Source organism: Salmo salar, chromosome ssa16, assembly GCF_905237065.1.
Source record: "Salmo salar chromosome ssa16, Ssal_v3.1, whole genome shotgun sequence".
Taxonomy (NCBI): Eukaryota; Metazoa; Chordata; class Actinopteri; order Salmoniformes; family Salmonidae; genus Salmo; species Salmo salar.
Genome location: NC_059457.1, coordinates 39,673,640 through 39,693,662, shown reverse-complemented (window position 1 = coordinate 39,693,662; position 20,023 = coordinate 39,673,640). Strand labels below are relative to the sequence as shown.

Here is a 20,023-nt window from a genome sequence, read left to right as displayed (position 1 = left end):
TGTTTCATCAGACCAGAGGACATTTCTCCAAAAAGAACGATCTTTGTCCCCATGTGCAGTTGCAAACCGTAGTCTGGCTTTTTTATGGCGGTTTTGGAGCAGTGGCTTCTTCCTTCCTGAGCGGCCTTTCAGGTTATGTTGATATAGGACTAGTTTTACTGTGGATATAGATACTTTTGTACCTGTTTCCTCCAGCATCTTCACAAAATCCTTTGCTGTTGTTCTGGGATTGATTTGACCTTTTCGCACCAAAGTACGTTCATCTCTAGGAGACAGAACGCGTCTCCTTCCTGAGCGGTATGACAGCTGTGTGGTCCCATGGTGTTTATACTTGCGTACTATTGTTTGTACAGATGAATGTGGGACCTTCAGGCGTTTGGAAATTGTTACCAAGGATGAACCAGACTTGTGGAGGTCTACAATTCTTTTCTGAGGTCTTGGCTGATTTCTTTTGATTTTCCCAAGTAAAGAAGCACTGAGTTTGAAGGTAGGCCTTGAAATACATCCATTGGTACACCTCCAATTGACTCAAATCATGTCAATTAGCCTGTCAGAAGCTTCTAAAGCCATGACATCATTTTCTGGAATTTTCCAAGCTGTATAAAAGGCACAGTCAACTTAGTGTATGTACACTTCTGACCCACTGGAATTGTGATACAGTGAATTATATGTGAAATAATCTGTCTGTAAACAATTGTTGGAAAAATTCCTTGTGTCATGCACAAAGTAGATGTCCTAAATGACTTGCCAAAACTATAGTTTGTTAACAAGAAATTTGCGGAGTGGTTGAAAAACGAGTTTTAATGACTCCGACCTAAGTGTATGTAAACTTACGACTTCAACTGTATATTCATGAAAAGATCCAAACAGATGATAGTAACATGGCCAGCCCTATAAATCAGTGTTTTTGCATATCTCTCTTGTCCAGAGGTCAACTCATGCATTTTAAAGCTGTGGTAGATGGGTGAGAACAATGCCTACACTGGTCTTGCTCCACACACTGGGTTCTACTGTCAAGGTACAGTTGGCATCTGTAGACGTCTGAGACTAGACGTCAGTCTGGTCGCCTGCATATCAGAAAGGGAATACAACTGCTACAAAACATGAAGTAACATCAATTAACCAATCTATGCTCTTGCTGCATGTGATTACTAGCAAATGTTATGACTACACAAAAAAAAACACATAATATTTAAAAGCATTTCATTGGACTATCGTCGTAGGAGAGCAATGTACTAGCTATTGAAGAGTGATCTTGACCTGCGCTATTCTAACATTGTCCTGGAAAAGTAAGACTTACTTTCCGTCAACCACAAAAAGTTGTAACTTCATGTTGGTGGAATATACATTTCCATAAAGTTTTTTTTTCTCTCATCTGATAGTATGAGAGACCTCTATACTCTAGGGAGGAAACCCAGTTCAACATATTAACTAGTAACACCAGATTAATGGGAGCTCAACTAACCTCTCGTACAAACCCCCACAGTAACCCCCCCCCCCCCAAAAAAAAAAACCTATACCAAAAATAAAAAAGTAACAGTACATGCATGCAAAACTGTGCATGTTGGTAGCAGTCTCATCACGTACTGTGAGAGGAAACCGTGTCCAGTGTTTTATTACACAATCTCCATCTTTATGAACAAAATTCCTGCTCACACCAAGGGGGAAAACAGATGGAGTTGAATTGAAGGGAGTCAACTGGCTTGCGTAGAAATGTCATAAGCATCTATAATCCCCCCCAGTCTAATAGCCTGTGGCTGGTTAACAGGAATCAAAGCTTTAAGCTTTTTACTTCTACACTCAGTGGTTAAGGAACCAACCGCTGGATGGCTCGCCTTAGATCAGCGTCAACGATCCATGCTACCCTTTTAGAGACGGCTGTGAAGGAAATTAGGGAGGAGAAAGTGGGAATTGTCCAAATAAACAGTAGAGGGTTTGGTCTTAAAGCTTCAGCAGACATCTCCACTGAGCATCTGTCCAATGAATCCTAGGTCGTCCCTTTGCAGGGCACAGCGGAGACCCATCCAATCAACTGCCCTTTTCCAAACCTTCAGAAACACCATACTGCACGGTAATCACTGGTCTCTAACCTACTGGTTTCTTTACCAGATCACAAAAAAACACCATCAGAGGCTCAGACGACAAAATAAAAAAGAAGTGCTGACGATGATGACACACATAGGTAAAAAGGATTTAAATAGAAAAAGAGCTTGGGCTCTGGTTGGAGACGTGCTTTTTCATTGAGAACCTCCAGCACCCAAAGAACACCAACTTCAAACTTTCCCACCTTTGACCTCATACTATAGTCTCGTCTGCCGTCTTTTTCAGCAGCTTGGTGGAGAGCAAGGAATGCTGGTTAGAATGCCGCCCCTTTGCGTCGGGAAGGAGGAGGCGTACTTTCTGATGGGTTCGTCTCCACTCAGAGTAGAGCTGACAGTGGTAGCGGAATGATACCTGCAGGATAGAAGGGTAGAGAAGAGGATAGACTAGAGAATATTGGTGTTCATCCAAGCTATAAACAAAGTTAAGGTTAGGATTTGGGGAGGGCAGCTGATCCTAGATCTGTGCTTACTTACCAGAGTCCAGAGGACGTAGATTGTGAAAAGAGCGATGGTGAGGGCAATGAGGCCCAAGGCCTCCAGTCTGCTGTTGAAGTGCAGGTGGTCTTGGGCTCCCCTCAGACACAGCCAGCCAGAGATGGCTGCCAGGGGCGTGATTAATAGGAAGCACACCATGTCACAGAACAATGTGCGTTTCTCGTTACGAGGGCCCGGGTCCCGCAGCCACTGTGGAAAGAGAAGCGAGGACAGAGAAGAAAGAGAAAAATGTACTGAGCCTACATGAGCACTGAGTATGCACATGCACTATAGCCAAAACAGGGGACACTGGAGGACTCTGCTTTTCTTCTTATTCAGGGTTTGATTTATTGAGATACCCATTAGTAGATCAAGGGTTAAACTTCCTGGGTTTCTTCATCAGTCATTACATAAACACATGATGGCACATAACAAAAAAAGAACAAAAAATACCTAACCCTCCCAAACTACATTTCTGTTGGCATATTCAGGATGTAATATGCATGAGTAATACACAACTAAGTCAACAGAGCTGCGTGCTGGTGACCCATGAACAGGGCCAGAAATTCTATTTCAACACATAAGTATTGCAGCTACCTACAAACACAATTTTTGCATTGAGGAATCTACGTAAGCAGAAAGAGAAAAAAAAGTGAATCATGCTCATGTGTTTTGACATAACATAAGCACAACCACACACACAGAGGCAGGCAGAGGAGAACAGACAAGCTAAAGGCATTGACCTTTGTTACCTCTGTGAGGGGCTTGGGCCTGCGCTCAATGGTGAACTCTGTGTGGCACAGCTCACAGTAGCTGGTGTTGGAGGAGGAGAGCCACTTCTCCAGGCAGCTCTTGTGCACCGTGCCCAGAGTCCCTGTGCAGTTGCAGGGGGACAGAAGCCCCTCGCCGTTGGCCCCCTCGTGGCAGATCCGGCAGATTGGCCCATCACTGGAGGAAACAGGAAGAGAGAGGTCCTGAACAGAGTACTCTGACTGGGTTAACTTACTACAGCCTGCCGGATGCCACTTGGACTAACATGTCACAGTCTTAACAGCTAAGCTAATTCTCGCATACTCGCATACACTTTCACGAGTTTGAGATATGACTAGGATCACTACTATAAAAGCCTGTTGGAAAGCCCTGAATATCTCATAAATGCTTAACTCTGAAAGTAAGAATGAGTTCAGGAGTTTTCAGCCATAGTACCTCTGTGTGCTCAAAGGTTTGATGACGGTAGAGAGCAGCCGCCCATCTTTGGCTGTGACCTGGGTGACATACTGCGCTCTGCAGTTATCCGACTCCTCCACGCTTTTGGAAAGCCCAGCGTTGCCAGTGCAGTCGCACAGGGAGCCCGGGAGGTGGCAACAATCACCCGTCGTCATGGTTACACCGTCCAGGGGTCAAGAGTCAGGGGTCAAAGGGATTATGGGGGGAGCAGACTCAGCTCCCTCAGGTCAGAGCAGTTAGGCCCAATGGCTGAAGAGCGATAGGATGGAGTTAGGACCTCATTCACCATACAATACACTACTGGTTACTTTACAGAACTTATTATGAGACAAACAGTGAGAGTTATAATATATACACTACCGGTCCAAAGTTTCAGAACACCTACTCCTTCAACGGTTTTTCTTTATTTTGACTCTTTTATACATTGTAGAATAATAGTGAAGACATCAAAACTATGAAATAACACGTATGGAATCATGTAGTAACCAAAAAAGTGTTAAACAAATCAAAATATGTTTTATATTTGAGATTCTTCAAATAGCCACCCTTTGCCTTGATGACTGCTTTGCACACGCTTGGCATTCTCTCAACCAGCTTCACCTGGAATGCTTTTCCAACAGTCTTGAAAGAGTTCCCACATATACTGAGCACCTGTTGCCTGCTTTTCCTATAACTCTGCGGTCCGACTCATCCCAAACCATCACAATTTGGTTGAGGTCGGGAGATTGTGGAGGCCAGGTCATCTGATGCAGCACTCCATCACTCTCCTTCTTGATCAAATATACCTTACACAGCCTGGAGGTGTGTTGAATCATTGTCCTGTTGAAAAACAAATGATAGTCCCACTAAGCCCAAACCAGATGGGGCGGAAGGTAACCAATTGGTTAGAGCATTGGACTAGTAACCAAAAGGTTGCTAAATCGAATCCCTGAGCTGACAAGGGAAAAAAATCTGTTGTTCTGCCCCTGAACAAGGCAGTTAACCCACTGTTCCTAGGCCGTCATTGAAAATAAGAATTTGTTCTTAACTGACTTGCCTAGTTAAAAAGGTCAAATTAAATACTTTATTTTTTTTTTTATTGTATGTTTAAATGCTGAGGTAGCCATCCTGGTTAAGTGTGCTTTGAATTGTAAATAAATCAGACAGTGTCACCAGCAAAGCACCCCCACACCATAACATGCTTTCCTCCTCCATGCTTTACAGTGGGAAATACACATGTGGAGATCATCCGTTCACACACACCGCGTCTCACAAAGACACAGCGGTTGGAACCAAAAATCTCAAAATTTGGACTCCAGACCAAAGGACAGATTTCCACCGGTCAAATGTCCATCGCTCGTGTTTCTTGGCCCAAGCAAGTCTCTTCTTCTTATTGGTGTCGTTTAGTAGTGGTTTCTTTGCAGCAATTCGATCATGAAGGCCTGATTCACACAGTCTCCTCTGAACAGTTGATGTTGAGATGTGTCTGTTACTTGAACTCTGTGAAGCATTTATTTGGGCTGCAATTTCTGAGGCTGGTAACTCTAATGAACGTATCCTTTGCAGCAGAGGTAACTCTAGGTCTTCCTTTCCTGTGGTGGTCCTCATGAGAACCAGTCTCAACATAGCGCTTGATGGTTTTTGCAACTGCACTTGAATAAACTTTTAAAGTTCTTCAAATGTTCCGTATTGACTGACCTTCATGTCGTAAAGTAATGATGGACTGTCGTTTCTCTTTGCTTACTTGAGCTGTTTTTGCCATAATACGGACTTGGTATTTTACCAAATAGGGCCATCTTGTGTATACCATCCCTACCTTGTCACAACACAAGAAATTCCACAAATGAACTTTTAACAAGGCACACCTGTTATTTGAAATGCATTCTAGGTGACTACCTCATGAAGCTGGTTGAGAGAATGCCAAGAGTGTGCAAAGCTGTCATCAAGGCAAAGGGTGGCACCTGTTACTTTGAAGAACCTCAAATATAAAATATATTTTGATTTGTTTAAAACGTTTTTGGTTACTACATGATTCCATGTGTTATTTCATAGTTTAAATGTCTTCACTATCATTCTACAATGTAGAAAATAGTAAAAATAAAGAAAAAGCCTTGAATGAGTAGGTGTCCTAAAACTTTTGAACGGTAGTGTAGAATAATAATTTTCTTTGATCAACATTAGAACACTGAGCTGTATGAGGTCTAAATGATGGCAACATGAAATAGAATCTAAAAAAAATTCAAAACAGTGATAATATGTATTGAATATAGGGGGGAAAATAATGATCTTCTTGTCTGAAAATCCAGTTGAGCCAATTTGCCAAAACTCAACACAACTACTTCTAAAGGGCAACCTCTGTATGAGCAGCAGGGCACAAGAGAGTGATAAACAGCTGTCATCATACAGTGCATTCAGAAAGTATTCAGACCTCTTCCACTTTTTTCACATTTTGTTACGTTACAGACTTATTCTAAAATGGATTAAATAAAACAAATTTACTCATCAATCTACACACAATAACCCATAATGACAAAGCAAAAATGTTTGCAAATGTATTAAAAATAAAAAACAGAAATACCTTATTTTTTTAAGTATTAAGAACCTTTGCTATGAGATTCGAAATTACATTTACGTCATTTAGCAGACGCTCTTATGCAGAGCGACTTACAAATTGGTGCATTCACCTTATGATATCCAGTGGAAAAACCACTTTACAATAGTACATCTATATCTTTTGGGGGGGGGGGGGGTTAGAAGGATTACTTTATCCTATCCCAGGTATTCCTTAAAGAGGTGGGGTTTCAGGTGTCTCCGGAAGGTGGTGATTGACTCCGCTGTCCTGGGGTCGTGAGGGAGCTTGTTCCACCATTGGGGTGCCAGAGCAGCGAACAGTTTTGACTGGGCTAAGCGGGAACTGTGCTTCCGCAGAGGTAGGGAGGCGAGCAGGCCAGAGGTGGATGAACGCAGTGCCCTTCTTTGGGTGTAGGGACTGATCAGAGCCTAAAGGTACGGAGGTGCCATTCCCCTCACAGCTCCGTAGGCAAGCACCATGGTCTTGTAGCATGGTGCATCCTGTTTCCATTGATCATCCTTGAGATGTTTCTACAACTTCATTGGAGTCCACCTGTGGTAAATTCAATTGATTGGACATGATTTGGAAAGGCACACACCTGTCTATACAAAGTTCCACAGTTGAGAGTGCATGTCAGAGCAAAAACCAAGCCATAAGGTTGAAGGACTTGTCAAATCTGGGGAAGGGTACCAAAGAAAATGTCTGCAGTGTCCAAGGTCCCCAAGAACAACGTGGCCTCCATCAGTCTTCAACGGAAGAAGTTTGGAACCACCAAGACTCTTCCTAGAGCTGGCTGCCTGGCCAAACTGAGCAATTGGGGGAGAAGGGCCTTGGTCAGGGAGGTGACCAAGAACCCAATGGTCACTCTGAAAGAGCTCCAGAGTTCCTCTGTGGAGATGGGAGAACCTTCCAGAAGAACAACCATCTCTGCAGCCCTCCACCAATCAGGCCTTTATGGTAGAGTGGCCAGGCAGAAGCCACTCTTCAGTAAAAGGCACATAACAGCCCGCTTGGAGTTTGCCAAAAGGCACCTAAAGGACTCTCAGACCATGAGAAACAGGACAAGCCTCTGAATGTCCTTGAGTGGCCAAGCCAGAGCCTGGATGAGAACCCAATCGAACATCTCTGGAGAGACCTAAAAACAGCAGTGCAGCGACACTCCCCATCCAACCAGACAGAGCTTGAGAGGATCTGCAGAGAAGAACGGGAGAAACTCCCCAAATACAGGTGTGCCAAGCTTGTAATGTCATAACCAAGAAGACTCTGGGCTGTAATCGCTGCCAAAAGTGCTTCAATAGTACTAGGTTTTGAATATTTATGTAAATGTGATCAGTTTAATTTTTATTTATTTAATACATTAGCAAACATTTCTAAACCTGTTTTTTTGCTTTGTCATTATGGGATATTGTGTGTAGATTCTTTCATCAATTTTAGAGTAAGGCTGTAACGTGGAAAAAGTCAAGGGGTCTGAGTACTTTCCAAATGCACTGTAGATATCCTCACCCAAATAGGCTCACTGTCTGTATGGGATGAGTCTTTAAGAAATGCACTGACATGACCAAATAGTTTTTTTTTTTTTACCATTTGAATTTATACTGTTGATATCAAAGCCAACATTAAAAGCTCGAAGACCATTGCATTTTTATTGGACAATCAAAATACAATAGACACCATTGTCTAACTCAAAATCTAACAAATAGAAATCCATTTTTTTTGTAAATATCAGGATAAATAATCCTGATCTGATACATGAATTAGTGTTTACTACAAGCAAACCGAGCTAGGTACATAATGCTTGGTGTCGAATCCCGACAACACTCAAATAGACACAAACCCCCGACAGGACACATCTGGATAATTTGGTCAACCAGCTGTTTAACTTGCTACAGTAGCTTGCTAGCGCAATATAGACCACACTAGATACCATACTGCTTGCTACATGGAAAATTACGATTATGATTGCATGTGTTCACATCAGTATCGTTGATTTAAGCTAATGCCTTATAACGTTACTATGAAAATTGTATAACGTTAGTCGACTAGCTTTATCATGTTAGCTAGCCAGTTAGCTATTTATGTTAGCCAGCCGAACGAGACGATAGAAAAAAATGTATTACTCACAGCATTCCTCCTTTTTTCATTTTAACAGGTAATATGTGGCGTTGTCAATATATAAAATACTCATTGATAATTCCTTTCAGCTAGTTAAGTATATATGCCAGTTATCGTCTAGCTGACAGACGACAACAATAGCATTTTCTTTGGTAGCCTCCTCACTCACGGTCGTCACACAGCCACAAAGTCATAAACCCCGCCTATTCTACAATTTTTTTTCTTAAAATCAGATTTTAAACCTAAGCTTAACCACACTGATAAACGTATGCCTAATCCTAACCTTAAATTAAACATATTTTAGTTCTGAATTTTTAAAATATAGCCCATTTTGACTTTATGACTGTGGTAACTAGTAGAAACCGTCCACCGACGGCGTTTCCGCTCAACATACGGGGTGCGTTTGTAAATAAACTTTGGAGTGCCAGAGAGTGCTATGGGCGTTCAGGGCGGGAGTGTGGTTGATCCGAGCGTCCTGACCTCAACGGCAGTCAAGCACCCAAGCGAACTGGCAAGCTACTTCCAGACACAATTTTACTCCCCTTAGCAGAGCTGGTTAGGGTGTTTTCATGTGATCTAGAGCGTTGGTAACTGTAACTGTGCTACTGGCAACAATTTAATTACGCTTTTTTGCCTACGTTTACCGGCCATATTCTGCCTAGTTAAAGGTTAAATAAAAAAATTATTCAACTAGTGTTGAGCGTTTGTAAATTCATTAGTTATTCAGCACTCTGGCACACAGACGAGTGCTCTGAAATCGGCGTAGATAACCCGAGCGAATTTACGAACGCACCCTTAGTTCCCTTGCTCGCCAATTTGGCCTGTTTTCTGCTCCCGATTGATAGGCTACAAAATGTAAAATATAGAAAAATATCTCACCCATTTGTATGTGAAATAAAACAGATTGATGTACAGTTTTGTTCCATATGGAAGGGACCTTTATTTTGTCAAATATACATTAACACCAGAAGCAAGCACATATTTTGTATGGCAATGTAGGCCAACCCACGTTGAAATCACCACGAACAAAAAGCGACGTAGCTATATTTACATAGTGGATTTAATAAAATTAACACCTTTAAAAGACCTGCTGGAATTCAGTATGTCTTGCTTGTATTAGAGTAGTTGAATGTGTGGTATCATTCATGTGCATAAATCATGGAAAAACATTTAAATAAAAAACTATTTGGAATGATTAACTAAAATTAATTACTATAAAAGCTAATCAGGCATATCGTACAAAAATAAAATTTCACATTGACATTTTATCAAAGTTGCCCAATATCTAATGAACACTTTTCTGGTGAGCATATACAGTAAAGGTAAAGTCCTCAAACAAGTCTGTTGCATAAGGCTACCATTACATTTCAGTGCACTATTATTTTTGGCATCCGTGCATTCAATTCTTAAATCTGTAAATAAGTCTCAATTTCTCTATAAAGTTGGATTTGAGATGATATTGGTCCTCCTACTGGTAGGAGATATGTAAACGTATTTCTGTATCAAGCATTCAATGGTATACTATACAGACGCCACTAGAAATTATGCAGGACATTTTCAGCACTTAATTACAAGACTTGAGAGGAGAGTTATTTTTGTTCAAAGAAAATGTCTGCCAACATGACATGAATTTGGTTTATTTCCATTTCAGTGTTCCTTGATGAGAAGGCAGATAAACCGATATGTTTAATTTAAAAGTTGGATGTGACATAAAATTACATGTAACCACATTCCAAAAAGGCAATGCTACTAGAAAGGCTAGATAACGCATTATAGCCAACCATACAAAGGCAACCTTTTCATAAATTCCACTGTCAACTCAATTTGACACCTTCCTGGTTTGACTAGAGAGAAGCAATGAGAGCATCCTCCACCCTAGATATTGCAATGTTTTATTAGAACCCCCCACCCAAACAAACCAAGCTAAGTGTTGGGATTTAAAGATGTTAGTCATTCAGAATTAGTTTACATGGCGAGTTCCATTGAAATGATCGGCAGGACAACCTTCATATTCACTTTTGCTTTCAATTGTAGTCTGACTACTGGATCAGGTCATAGTATAATCTAATGACAGAGAAAACAGTGGCTACAGCTAACAGTGAAATAAAGCACATGAAACAATTGGTAAATCCAATCTTGACCAATGTGCCTCTCTGCAAGTTTACCTTTTAGATTATTTCAGATTGAAATTGATTTCTGCCACACTTTGGTATATCTGTGAACCACAGGCTTAACAAAATTGCACAATTATCTGAAATGCATCAGATCAGCCAAACTTTGACACTACCCACATCCCTGTTCTTGCTCCTTTCATGCCACACTCAAGACAGGGACTGAGGACAGCAACCAGAAGCTTGTTTTATCTAAAAGGGATAGAGCTTGTCAAAATGTACTTTTCATAACAGGTTAGGAGAATTGGGTTAAGGTTTAAGGAAAAGGGTTAGATAAAATGCTAAATATTTCAACCTTTGATGTCAATTGACACAAGCTGTAGCTTATCTAGATATGACCCAGAAGCTCAGGACAATCTGATCCCTCACCATTCCTTCTATAGGATTGGGTCACATGATCAGAGCCTGAATACAAAATCCCCCCCCCAAAAGAAAAAAATCCTATCACTTGGTAAAAGACAAGTTGAGGTTAGAGGATAGCATACAGACAAACAACAAACACGAGAAAAGTGAAAAAGGAATGTTATCTAGAAAGTCAAAGTTTCTAGGAGACTTCTAAAACACATGGAAGAAGAGAGAGCAACAGCCCAACACCCAGGAGAAAAGCAGAGATGAAGAGAGTGAGGAGTGGAGGTGGGACAGTGGTATTGAGGGTCACAGGCTTTGACAGCACGGTAGTTTGTTTTTTTGCCCATCGGTGGTGGGGGGGACACTGATGTCCACTACATTGTTGCCTGGAGACTCGTCATGTGCTGATCTGTCAGCTATCTGCTTTTGTGATACGATTCGGTGGATTTCTGTGAAAAAAAAAGGAAGTTTCCGTTACTCATTAAATACTGACCTAATACAGAACTCACTGCATTCATGCGTTAGAAATCACACAATTTGACTTGAAACTAACTAATGTAAATAGTCTTGTATGGTGACTCCTGTCGCTTACCTGTGAGGATATTCTTGAATGCCTCTTCCACATTAGTGGAATCCAAAGCTGATGTTTCAATAAATGATAGGGTATTCTTCTCTGAGGGAGAAAAATAGAAAGATTGAGTTGAGACAAACATGGGTGGCTTCTTAACCATCTCTGTCCCCAGAGTGAGCTGTCATCTCCAGTGGTATTGTTGCAGTGGTTGTTTACCTGCAAAAGCACAAGCCTCGTCTGTGGGCACTGCCCTGAGGTGGCGCAGGTCACTCTTGTTGCCCACCAGCATGATAACGATGTTGTTATCAGCATGATCCCGGAGCTCCTTCAGCCAGCGCTCCACATTTTCATAGGTCAGATGCTTGGCGATGTCATACACTAGGAGAGCCCCCACTGCCCCCCGGTAGTACCTGATTGGGACAGAGCAAGGAGAACAGGATGTCAGAGGTTGTGCGATTCAGACAGAAGCATTTTTTCAGGATGGTTTCAACACTATCCAAATACTTTGGTTCCGTAAAGGGCAGGTTACAGGAAGACAAGCACCCTCCTCCACTCACGCTGAAGTGATGGCTCTGTAACGCTCCTGTCCAGCTGTATCCCAGATCTGAGCCTTTATTGTCTTGCCATCCACCTGAATGCTGCGGGTGGCAAACTCCACACCAATGGTGCTTTTGCTCTCCAGGTTGAACTCATTCCGTGTGAAACGGGACAGCAGGTTACTCTTCCCCACACCAGAGTCTCCGATCAGCACCACTGGCAACAAAATACAAAAAACATAAGCACTGCCTTCTCACAGTGGAAAAGATGAGGGTTCAGCAGTGACTAGTACAGGATACAGTTGTTTAGATTCAACAATGTCTAAATGATGCCCAAAACTACTGAGTATGTTTCTCCTTGTAGCTTTCCTGATGATTGGTGCTGATACTTAGGCAAAGTTATTTGTATGACAAAACATTTTATATCTAAGACAGAGAAGTCGTCAGTCATAATTGTTATTCATGTCAGACAAGTGGTGACCAAGCTAACATTGCATACAGTTTCTTGTACAATCTTTGGTTAGCTGGTGGTAATGTATAGCCAAGTTAGCACAGTGCCAGCAGTGGCTTTGGCTAACACCATCCCAGCTGATTGTCAGACATTACATTAGCTAGCTAGTTAATTAATTAATTAGTTAGCCATTTGTTATCCACTCCAGTATATTAAAACTAACAATCTACAAAACGTTTAAAAGTAGTTAGCTTAGTGACTTTTTCTTCACATTGTCTGAGTGTAGCTAGCTAGTAAACTAAATAGTGATGAGACGTTTAGCAAGTTACCTATTAGGCCGCAGATAACCGCTTATTTGATAGCTAACAGGTTACCTAGTTGGCTATCAGCTAGCTAGTTTGGCTAACGTGAACGTTAGCTAGCTGGGGAGACTTCCTCTCCTTTCAACTTCAACTAACGTTACTGCGAAAACATGTACATGTAAACTTTGACTACAACACATGTGGGGCGCGTCTTACCTTTGAAAAGATAGTCGTATTCGTCGTCTCGGGTTCCCATTTTGAAGATTTCCCACTTTATGAAAGTACTTTACTACCAAACAGAGCCTCCTAAATCTGTCTCAACCACTGCTCCGATCGGCAGTAAAACAGCCTCCAAAGTGAATATGCACATGAGCTGAGGGACAACTGCTTTGACCAATTAGAGGTGTATCTCTGTTAATTGATAGATACATTGACAAGTAATATCCTTCTCCATTTAATATTGACCAATGGCCATAGGTAGGGCCGTGATCAGAGAAAATCTGATAGCTTCCCATCATAGGTATTTATGAAGTCTACCTTCTAAAAAATGTGGATTGAGCAATAATCTTTTCCACCATGTGAGTATTTCTCCCATTTGATGGTTTATGAAGGAGAGCTTATTATTGAAAATACAAACTAACAAAAATGGACTCGAATCAATTATTTATTTGCCATGAAATCATTCTGATTATTTTAACAATTCTCATATTCTCAGGTACTTAAAAATTATGGGATTTCCCTCAGTTGTACAGTAATTCAGTGGTCCCAAATATTTTAGCTGCTGTTGCTATGACGTCCGAAGTAAACCCTTGATATTCTTCTGGAATTCAACTAAGAGAAACAAACAAATTCATAACTTACAATTTAGTGAAGAGTTCAGTTCATAGCTAGTCTAACATTATTAATCAAATAATTTGGTCGAACAAAAAACAGAACAAGAAAGGGGAAATATTGGCCTACTTCTGTCATAATGAAGGCTCTAAGCTTTGATTGTGTCAAAGGCAGAAAGCAAAACAACAACAGGATATGATGCCATACAATTAGTAAAATATTCCTATTTGTAACTCAATAGTCTCTTTTATAATTTGGTGAAATGTTGTCCTATTAAAAAGTTCCATTGTTTTTCAGGGCCTTTCTACAAAGATGGTCAATGGACATCTACGTACTATTTTCTTTGTGATAGCTTTACATGATTGCTTTTTACCTGACTGGAGGTTCTTCAGTCTTTTTTGGACTGTTAGTAAATGCTGCATGCCTTCAGAATCCTTCAACCCACAATGGGCACTAGGCCCAAGCTTTTTCTCCCAGCCTACATATTGCCTGTGAATAAAAGAACACAAAACAATACATACATGAAAATAAAAGATCTGGGCTAAATTATGAAATCTATGCCAAGATGCTGATTAGATTATCCATTGGGATATGGAGAAGCAGGTCTCGTAGAGAGGTTCCTCTGAGGCATCGTCACAGCAGAAGGGGAATGAGGGGAGGGTGATGCTCCACTTCTCCATGCTACTGCTCTATATTGGTCCCTCTCATCACCTTCTTCTTCCAGCAGCTAGTGACTCTGCAGAGAATCTAAACTGTCCAACTGCAGAAAAGAGGAACATAAAGCCAACAACTCAGTCTATTGTAATAATGATGCATAAATGCTCTGTTGCTTGTGTTTTGTGAAACCTCAGCTGTGCTTCTTCATGAGAACGGTCTACTGCAGCTAAGGGAGCCTAACAAGACTAGTAGCAATACATTGAACATTGATCATTTTTAGTCTGAGTAACAGTGCCGTGAGCAAAATATACCAATGTGTACTGGTCATCAATTGTACATGATTTACAATAAAACAAAAGGATGAGTCTCACCAGTTTTTCTGCCTTTTTCTCCTATTCCTTGCTCTTGTCTAACACCTGCATCCAGTCTTGCCTCCTCTGGTCATCTCTCCCAGCCTCCTTCTCCAGGACAGAGTGCAGGTTGGTTCTCAGGTTGAAGAACCCCTCCTTCAGGCCACCCATGTGGGGGGTGAAGTACTGCAGTCCCTTCTCCAGGCCACAGACCAGTCTGCACCTCAGAAGGTCTGCCTTTAGGTGGCGCTGTACATCTGCCAGGTCCTTCTGACGCATCCTCAGGCTATTCAGGGCAAACTCCCTCTCCTCAATTTGTGTTCTCAGCTTCTTTCTGTCAGAGTGGAGAGAGAGGGGATATAAGGGAGTTATATCATGTACAATCAGGGGCGGCAGGTAGCCTAGTCGTTGGAGCATTGGACTTGTAACCGAAAGGTTGCGAGATTGAATCCCTGAGCGGACAAGGTAAAAATCTGTCGTTCTGCCCCTGAACAAGGCAGTTAACCCACTGTTCCTAGGCCGTCATTGAAAATAAGAATCTTTTCTTAACTGACTTGCCTAGTTAAATAAATGTACATATTTTTTATTTTTTATCATTGGCTAGGGTCACTGTTGTATTTTCATTGTTTTAATCTGTTTTTATTTGTATCAATAAAGGAAAGTGTGTGTGTGTTTATTTTAACCTGAGATCCTTGATAGTGTCTTGCAGCTCTTTCTCATATCTAACGGATCTCTCAAGCTCCTTGTTTGCCTTTGACTGCTCCTCCAGCAATTGAGTGTTCAAGGCAACAACTAACAAAGCCAACATGAAACCAGGATTATACAGTGAAAGGGAAACATCTGATATAATCTTCAACATTATTCACTCACTCTGGCTGTGCTGCTCTTGCTCTGTTGAAGACAATTTCTTTGTAGCTCTGTTCAGTTTCTGTTGAAGCTTCCCCACCTCTCACATGCCCAGACTCAGTCTTGTCCAGTGCATCCTGCAGAATCTCCACTTTCTCCCTGGCACTCTGAAGACCCATCTGCAGGTCCGGCACTATGCTGTGGTGCTTCTCCTCAGAAACCCTTGATCCTCTCCTCCGTCTCATCTTTGCATTTCTCCAGACTGCTGCTGGGCCTTGGCTGCCCTGATCCGCCTCTCGCTGACCCCCAGGGCCTCCTGTAAGGACTGGGTCTTCTCCTCTAAAGATCTGAGAGCCTCCTTCAGGACTTTAGCCTTCTCATCTGTAGCCTTGAGCCAATGTTTTGTTGACTGGAGATTTTCCTCTGAGGAGTTGAGGCTCTGCTGTAGGGACTGGGCTCTCTCTGAGGCCCCCTGGTTGTGTTGGAGGGATAAGACCTTCTCCTCTGAAAACTTCAGGCTCTGCTGCAGGAGAGAGACCTTTTCCTCAGACTTCCAGTTATTGTGCTGAAGGAACTCAACTTTCTTTTCTGAAGCGCTAAGGTTCTGGCTGAGGGTCTGGGTGTTCTTCTCAAAGGAAGCCAGGTTCTGTTGCAGAGACTGGGTCCTCTCTTGGGAGTCCCCAAGGATTTTCTGCAGACTTTGGCCTCTCTTCTCAGACTCCTCCAGGTCTTGCTGAAGGGACTGGAGCCTCTTGTTAGAGACCCAGAGGATTTTCTGCACACTCTGAGTCCTCTCATTGGAGCCCATGAGATTGTGCTGCAAATACAGGACCTGTCCCTCAAAGTGTACCTTGTCCTCAGACAGCCTGAGGTTCTGCTGGAATGTGAGCTTGGAGCTCTTGTTCTCCTGCTCAGCAGAATGGAGGGACAGGTGGAGGCTCTTGATCAAAGTCTCTTGTCGGCTCTTGGTATCTCTGAGCTCCAATTTTATGGCATCGTTCTCAGAGAGTAGGAATGTACGGTCGGATGAGATCAGGTAGCTCTGCACGTCATCCTTCAGTCAAACACAGCACAGAGAATAAATACAGGATGGTCACATATGACTATGAATATTATCCTAGAGCAGGGATCATCAACTAGATTCAACTGCGGGACACATTTTGTTTTTAAAGCTGATTTCCTGGTGTTTTTTTACAGTCTTTTATGTCCAACAATTTCTTATTTTGCTCAGAAAACTTGGCTGGCCAAATAAAACCACGCTGCCAGCTGGGGAACCTTGTCCTATAGCCTTACATCATAGGGCGGCGCACAATTGGCCCAGCGTCATCCGGGTTAGGGTTTGGCCAGGGTAGGCCGTCATTGTAAATAACAATTTGTTCTAAACTGACTTGCCTAGTTAAATAAAGGTTAAATAAAGTAAATTAAAACACCATCAAAAACCACAGTCCTAAATCAAAAAGGGAAACACTTCAGTACCTACCCAGTTTTTGGTAAACGCTAATTTCAAAAGGAACACTTGGAGGGAGGGGGTATGTAAAGATAATGTGTTTGTCCTGCTGGTCTTTCCTGTGACAGCTATCCTCCAATGGTGATGACTTAGTCACCAATTTACATGCATCTGAACGAATTTGATCCAAAATAAGCTGAGAACATAAAACATAACACGCTTTTGTTTTTCAGGCAGATTCCCACAGCAGATCACAGAGCAATGGCCAACTACTGGATACTAAAAGAAAACCATAAAAACAATTTAAACAGTGATTTGCAACTATGCATCATCAATCATTATCATACTGCACCTTCATATGGGCAAGGACCATGGCTTCAACTTCTTTGTATGACATTTTGGACCTGTCTATTTCATCATGAAGCTGTCTTATTATAACATTGTAGCATTCTAGAAAATAAGAGTGAATTACACCCTTAACATTTTATAAAAAAGAAAAATAGGAATTTGTCTCCAAAAGAAAGGCCCAAATCAAGACAGTGTTTGTCTTACCACTGGGTTGATTTCTCTCATCACTAAGAACTCCAGATGCTGGACTTGAGCATCTACTATTGCCTTCATTTGACATTTTGTCTCCAAGACCCTGGAACAAACCAGACAGTTAAATAAGATATATAAAATAAAAATACTTGCTAATGAACATGAGAGGACAACAAACCTTGCAAGACAGGTCCTCCCATGTGGGGAGAGTTTTAGTGAAGTCTCCGTTGTCCATCATGTCACTATAGCTATAGATAAAAAAAATCAGACTTCTAATTATAATATTTAGACAAATTATGGATGTGCTAGATTTCATTATTAAATGTGCTAGTCCTATGAATCATAAAATATCATTAGCTAGCTAACCTTTCAAAACGTAGCTCTGTTGTTCTCCAAGGAAACCTGACGTACGATTCCAGCGTTCCATTCGTTGCTTCCAGACCTCTGGCTCTGCCACTTTGATCATGAGAACGTCTCAGTGACATAAATAGACACGTTGGTATTCGTTTTTTTATTGAAATGTAAATTAAGAGAAGGACATACAATTGAATCATCCCAGCACTTTGACCGTTTATTTTAGTTACATTTTTGTAATTTATCAGACGCTCTTATCCAGAGCGATTTACAGTAGTGAATGCATTGACATAAATAGACATGTTGGTGTTCGTTTAAAAAAATATTTTGTTTTACTTTATTTGTTTTTTTGCACCTTTTTATTGACATATAAATTAAGAGAAGGACATACAATTGAATCCTCCCAGCGCTTTGACCGTTTATTTTAGTTACATTTTTGTAATTTATCAGACGCTCTTATCCAGAGCGATTTACAGTACTGAATGCATACATTTTCTTACTGGTTCTTACAGACATTTGACAATACATTTTAATGTCACTGGTCTCAGATATATAGCTCAATGTTTTAATGAAATGGCACTGTCACAGGGCATATTTTCTCTTATGTAAAACATTCAAGCAAAATACCAATGAGAAAATTCAATTTAAAAAGACAATCAAAATAAAGATTATATAGCCACAATATGGGCAGGTAACAGTGCAAACAGCTTTTGAGAACATGCATTACATTTCATTAGAACAGAGAAATTAAGGATCAATACATGTCAAAATATTTCATAAGAACCTCATAATTTTGACATAATAAAACCATGATTGCATAACATATTTAAACACTTTCCTACTATTCCATTGTATTGTTATAGCTGTAGGCCTCCTACTTAAAAGTGTAAACACCAGTCTAGTAATGAACTTCATTTGTGGTTTAGCATAATAATCAGCTCAGTTGACAAATGACTCACTGGTAACCTCAGAAACTTTTCTGTAGTGATGAGGACCAATTAAAGTAACATTTTCCTGAGTGTTGTTATGAAAAATGTTCTTCACCTCCCTCATTCACCAGTATTGCTTCAGATAAGATGTCATAAATCGAAGATATTCTTGAGTACTGTGCCTTGAACATCATGTTGCTATTCTCACCAGTTGAAAAGATTGAATTCTATACTAAGCAGGTCAATATGCTTCTCTTAAAATGTATCTTCTGGGTGCTTTATTGCAAGCTAAGGGGAAAAGGCCACACAAAAATCAAGCACATCACAATGAAGATTGTTTTTCACAGCATACGCTGAACAGTAGCACGAGAGACACATGGAGGGAATTCCCTGCTTGCCAACATCAGCTATATAGACATGAAAGTACACAGACACACACAACTTTGGAAACATGGGCAAATACTCTATTTCATAGACATGTAACTGCTTTATTGAGTCCAAACACACACACACACACACACACACACACACACACACACACACACACACACACACACACACACACACACACACACACACACACACACGTATAAATAGATTAATATACACAGATATACAGTGCATTCGGAAGGTATTCAGACCCCTTAACATTTTCCACATTTTGTTACGTTACAGCCTTATTCTAAAATTGATTGTATTTCCTCATCAATCTACACACAATACCCCATAATGACAAAGCAAAAACAGGTTTCGACATTTTAGCAAATATATTAAAAATAAACAGAAATAACTTATTTACACAAGTATTCAGACCCTTTGTTCAAAATTGAGCTCAGGTTCATCCTGTTTCATTGATCATCCTTGAGATGTTTCTACAACTTGATTGGAGTCCACCTGTGGTAAATTCAATTTATTGAACATGATTTCGAAAGGCACACACCTGTCTATAGAAGGTCCCACAGTTGACAGTGCATGTCAGAGCAAAAACCAAGCCGTGAGGTCGAAGGAATTGTCCATAGAGCTCTGAGACAGGATTGTGTTAAGGCACAGATCTGGGGAAGGGTACCAAAAATAAATCTTAAATGGAAGAAGTTTGGATCCACCAAGACTCTTCATACAGCTGGCCGCCAGGGAGGTGACCAAGAACCCGATGGTTACTTTGACAGAGCTCTAGAGTTCCTCTGTGGAGATGGGAGAACCATCCAGAAGGACAACTATCTCTGC

The 20,023-nt window shown here is 41.1% G+C and overlaps 3 protein-coding genes across 5 annotated transcripts; all 3 read right to left on the bottom strand.

Annotated features, from left to right (window-relative positions):
* Nucleotides 1–611: 611 nt before the first annotated feature.
* On the bottom strand, nt 612–8,841 carry LOC106573574 (E3 ubiquitin-protein ligase MARCHF2). Of its 3 annotated transcripts, XM_045697240.1 has the most exons (6): nt 8,476–8,841; nt 3,783–4,052; nt 3,320–3,524; nt 2,577–2,786; nt 2,288–2,454; nt 614–1,067 (listed from the first exon to the last, which is right to left on the bottom strand). In XM_045697240.1, exons 2-5 carry the CDS (start codon nt 3,956–3,958, stop codon nt 2,296–2,298), a joined length of 750 nt encoding a protein of 249 aa, XP_045553196.1. In that variant the 5' UTR covers nt 3,959–4,052; nt 8,476–8,841; the 3' UTR covers nt 614–1,067; nt 2,288–2,295. The 3 variants fall into 3 exon arrangements, with proteins under 3 accessions (XP_014004199.1, XP_045553196.1, XP_014004200.1); XM_014148724.2 differs by having other exon boundaries at nt 612–2,454; XM_014148725.2 differs by having other exon boundaries at nt 615–2,454; nt 3,329–3,524; nt 8,476–8,835.
* A 535-nt stretch (nt 8,842–9,376) lies between these two features.
* LOC106573575 (ras-related protein Rab-11B) lies at nt 9,377–13,237 on the bottom strand. The gene is made up of 5 exons (XM_014148726.2): nt 13,062–13,237; nt 12,114–12,309; nt 11,773–11,966; nt 11,578–11,658; nt 9,377–11,434 (listed from the first exon to the last, which is right to left on the bottom strand). Exons 1-5 carry the CDS (start codon nt 13,099–13,101, stop codon nt 11,292–11,294), a joined length of 654 nt encoding a protein of 217 aa, XP_014004201.1. The 5' UTR covers nt 13,102–13,237; the 3' UTR covers nt 9,377–11,291.
* A 2,129-nt stretch (nt 13,238–15,366) lies between these two features.
* Nucleotides 15,367–17,114, bottom strand: LOC123727826 (oxidized low-density lipoprotein receptor 1). Its single transcript, XM_045697239.1, has 3 exons — nt 17,010–17,114; nt 15,554–16,583; nt 15,367–15,475 (listed from the first exon to the last, which is right to left on the bottom strand). Exon 2 carries the CDS (start codon nt 16,335–16,337, stop codon nt 15,771–15,773), a length of 567 nt encoding a protein of 188 aa, XP_045553195.1. The 5' UTR covers nt 16,338–16,583; nt 17,010–17,114; the 3' UTR covers nt 15,367–15,475; nt 15,554–15,770.
* Nucleotides 17,115–20,023: the final 2,909 nt, after the last annotated feature.

Bases quoted from the DNA above. Each gene is read 5' to 3' on its own strand.
- LOC106573574 (XM_014148724.2), bottom strand. From the start codon at position 3,958: ATGACGACGGGTGATTGTTGCCACCTCCCGGGCTCCCTGTGCGACTGC. The intron at 2,787-3,319 runs GTCAATGCCTTT...CTCTTTCCACAG, and splicing joins CCCTCACAGAGGTAACAAAG to TGGCTGCGGGACCCGGGCCC. The intron at 2,455-2,576 runs GTAAGTAAGCAC...TCTATCCTGCAG, and splicing joins TCTACGTCCTCTGGACTCTG to GTATCATTCCGCTACCACTG.
- LOC106573575 (XM_014148726.2), bottom strand. From the start codon at position 13,101: ATGGGAACCCGAGACGACGAATACGACTATCTTTTCAAAG. The intron at 11,967-12,113 runs GTGAGTGGAGGA...TGTCCCAATCAG, and splicing joins TACAGAGCCATCACTTCAGC to GTACTACCGGGGGGCAGTGG. The intron at 11,659-11,772 runs GTAAACAACCAC...TTTCTCCCTCAG, and splicing joins CGAGGCTTGTGCTTTTGCAG to AGAAGAATACCCTATCATTT.
- LOC123727826 (XM_045697239.1), bottom strand. From the start codon at position 16,337: ATGGGCTCCAATGAGAGGACTCAGAGTGTGCAGAAAATCCTCTGGGTC.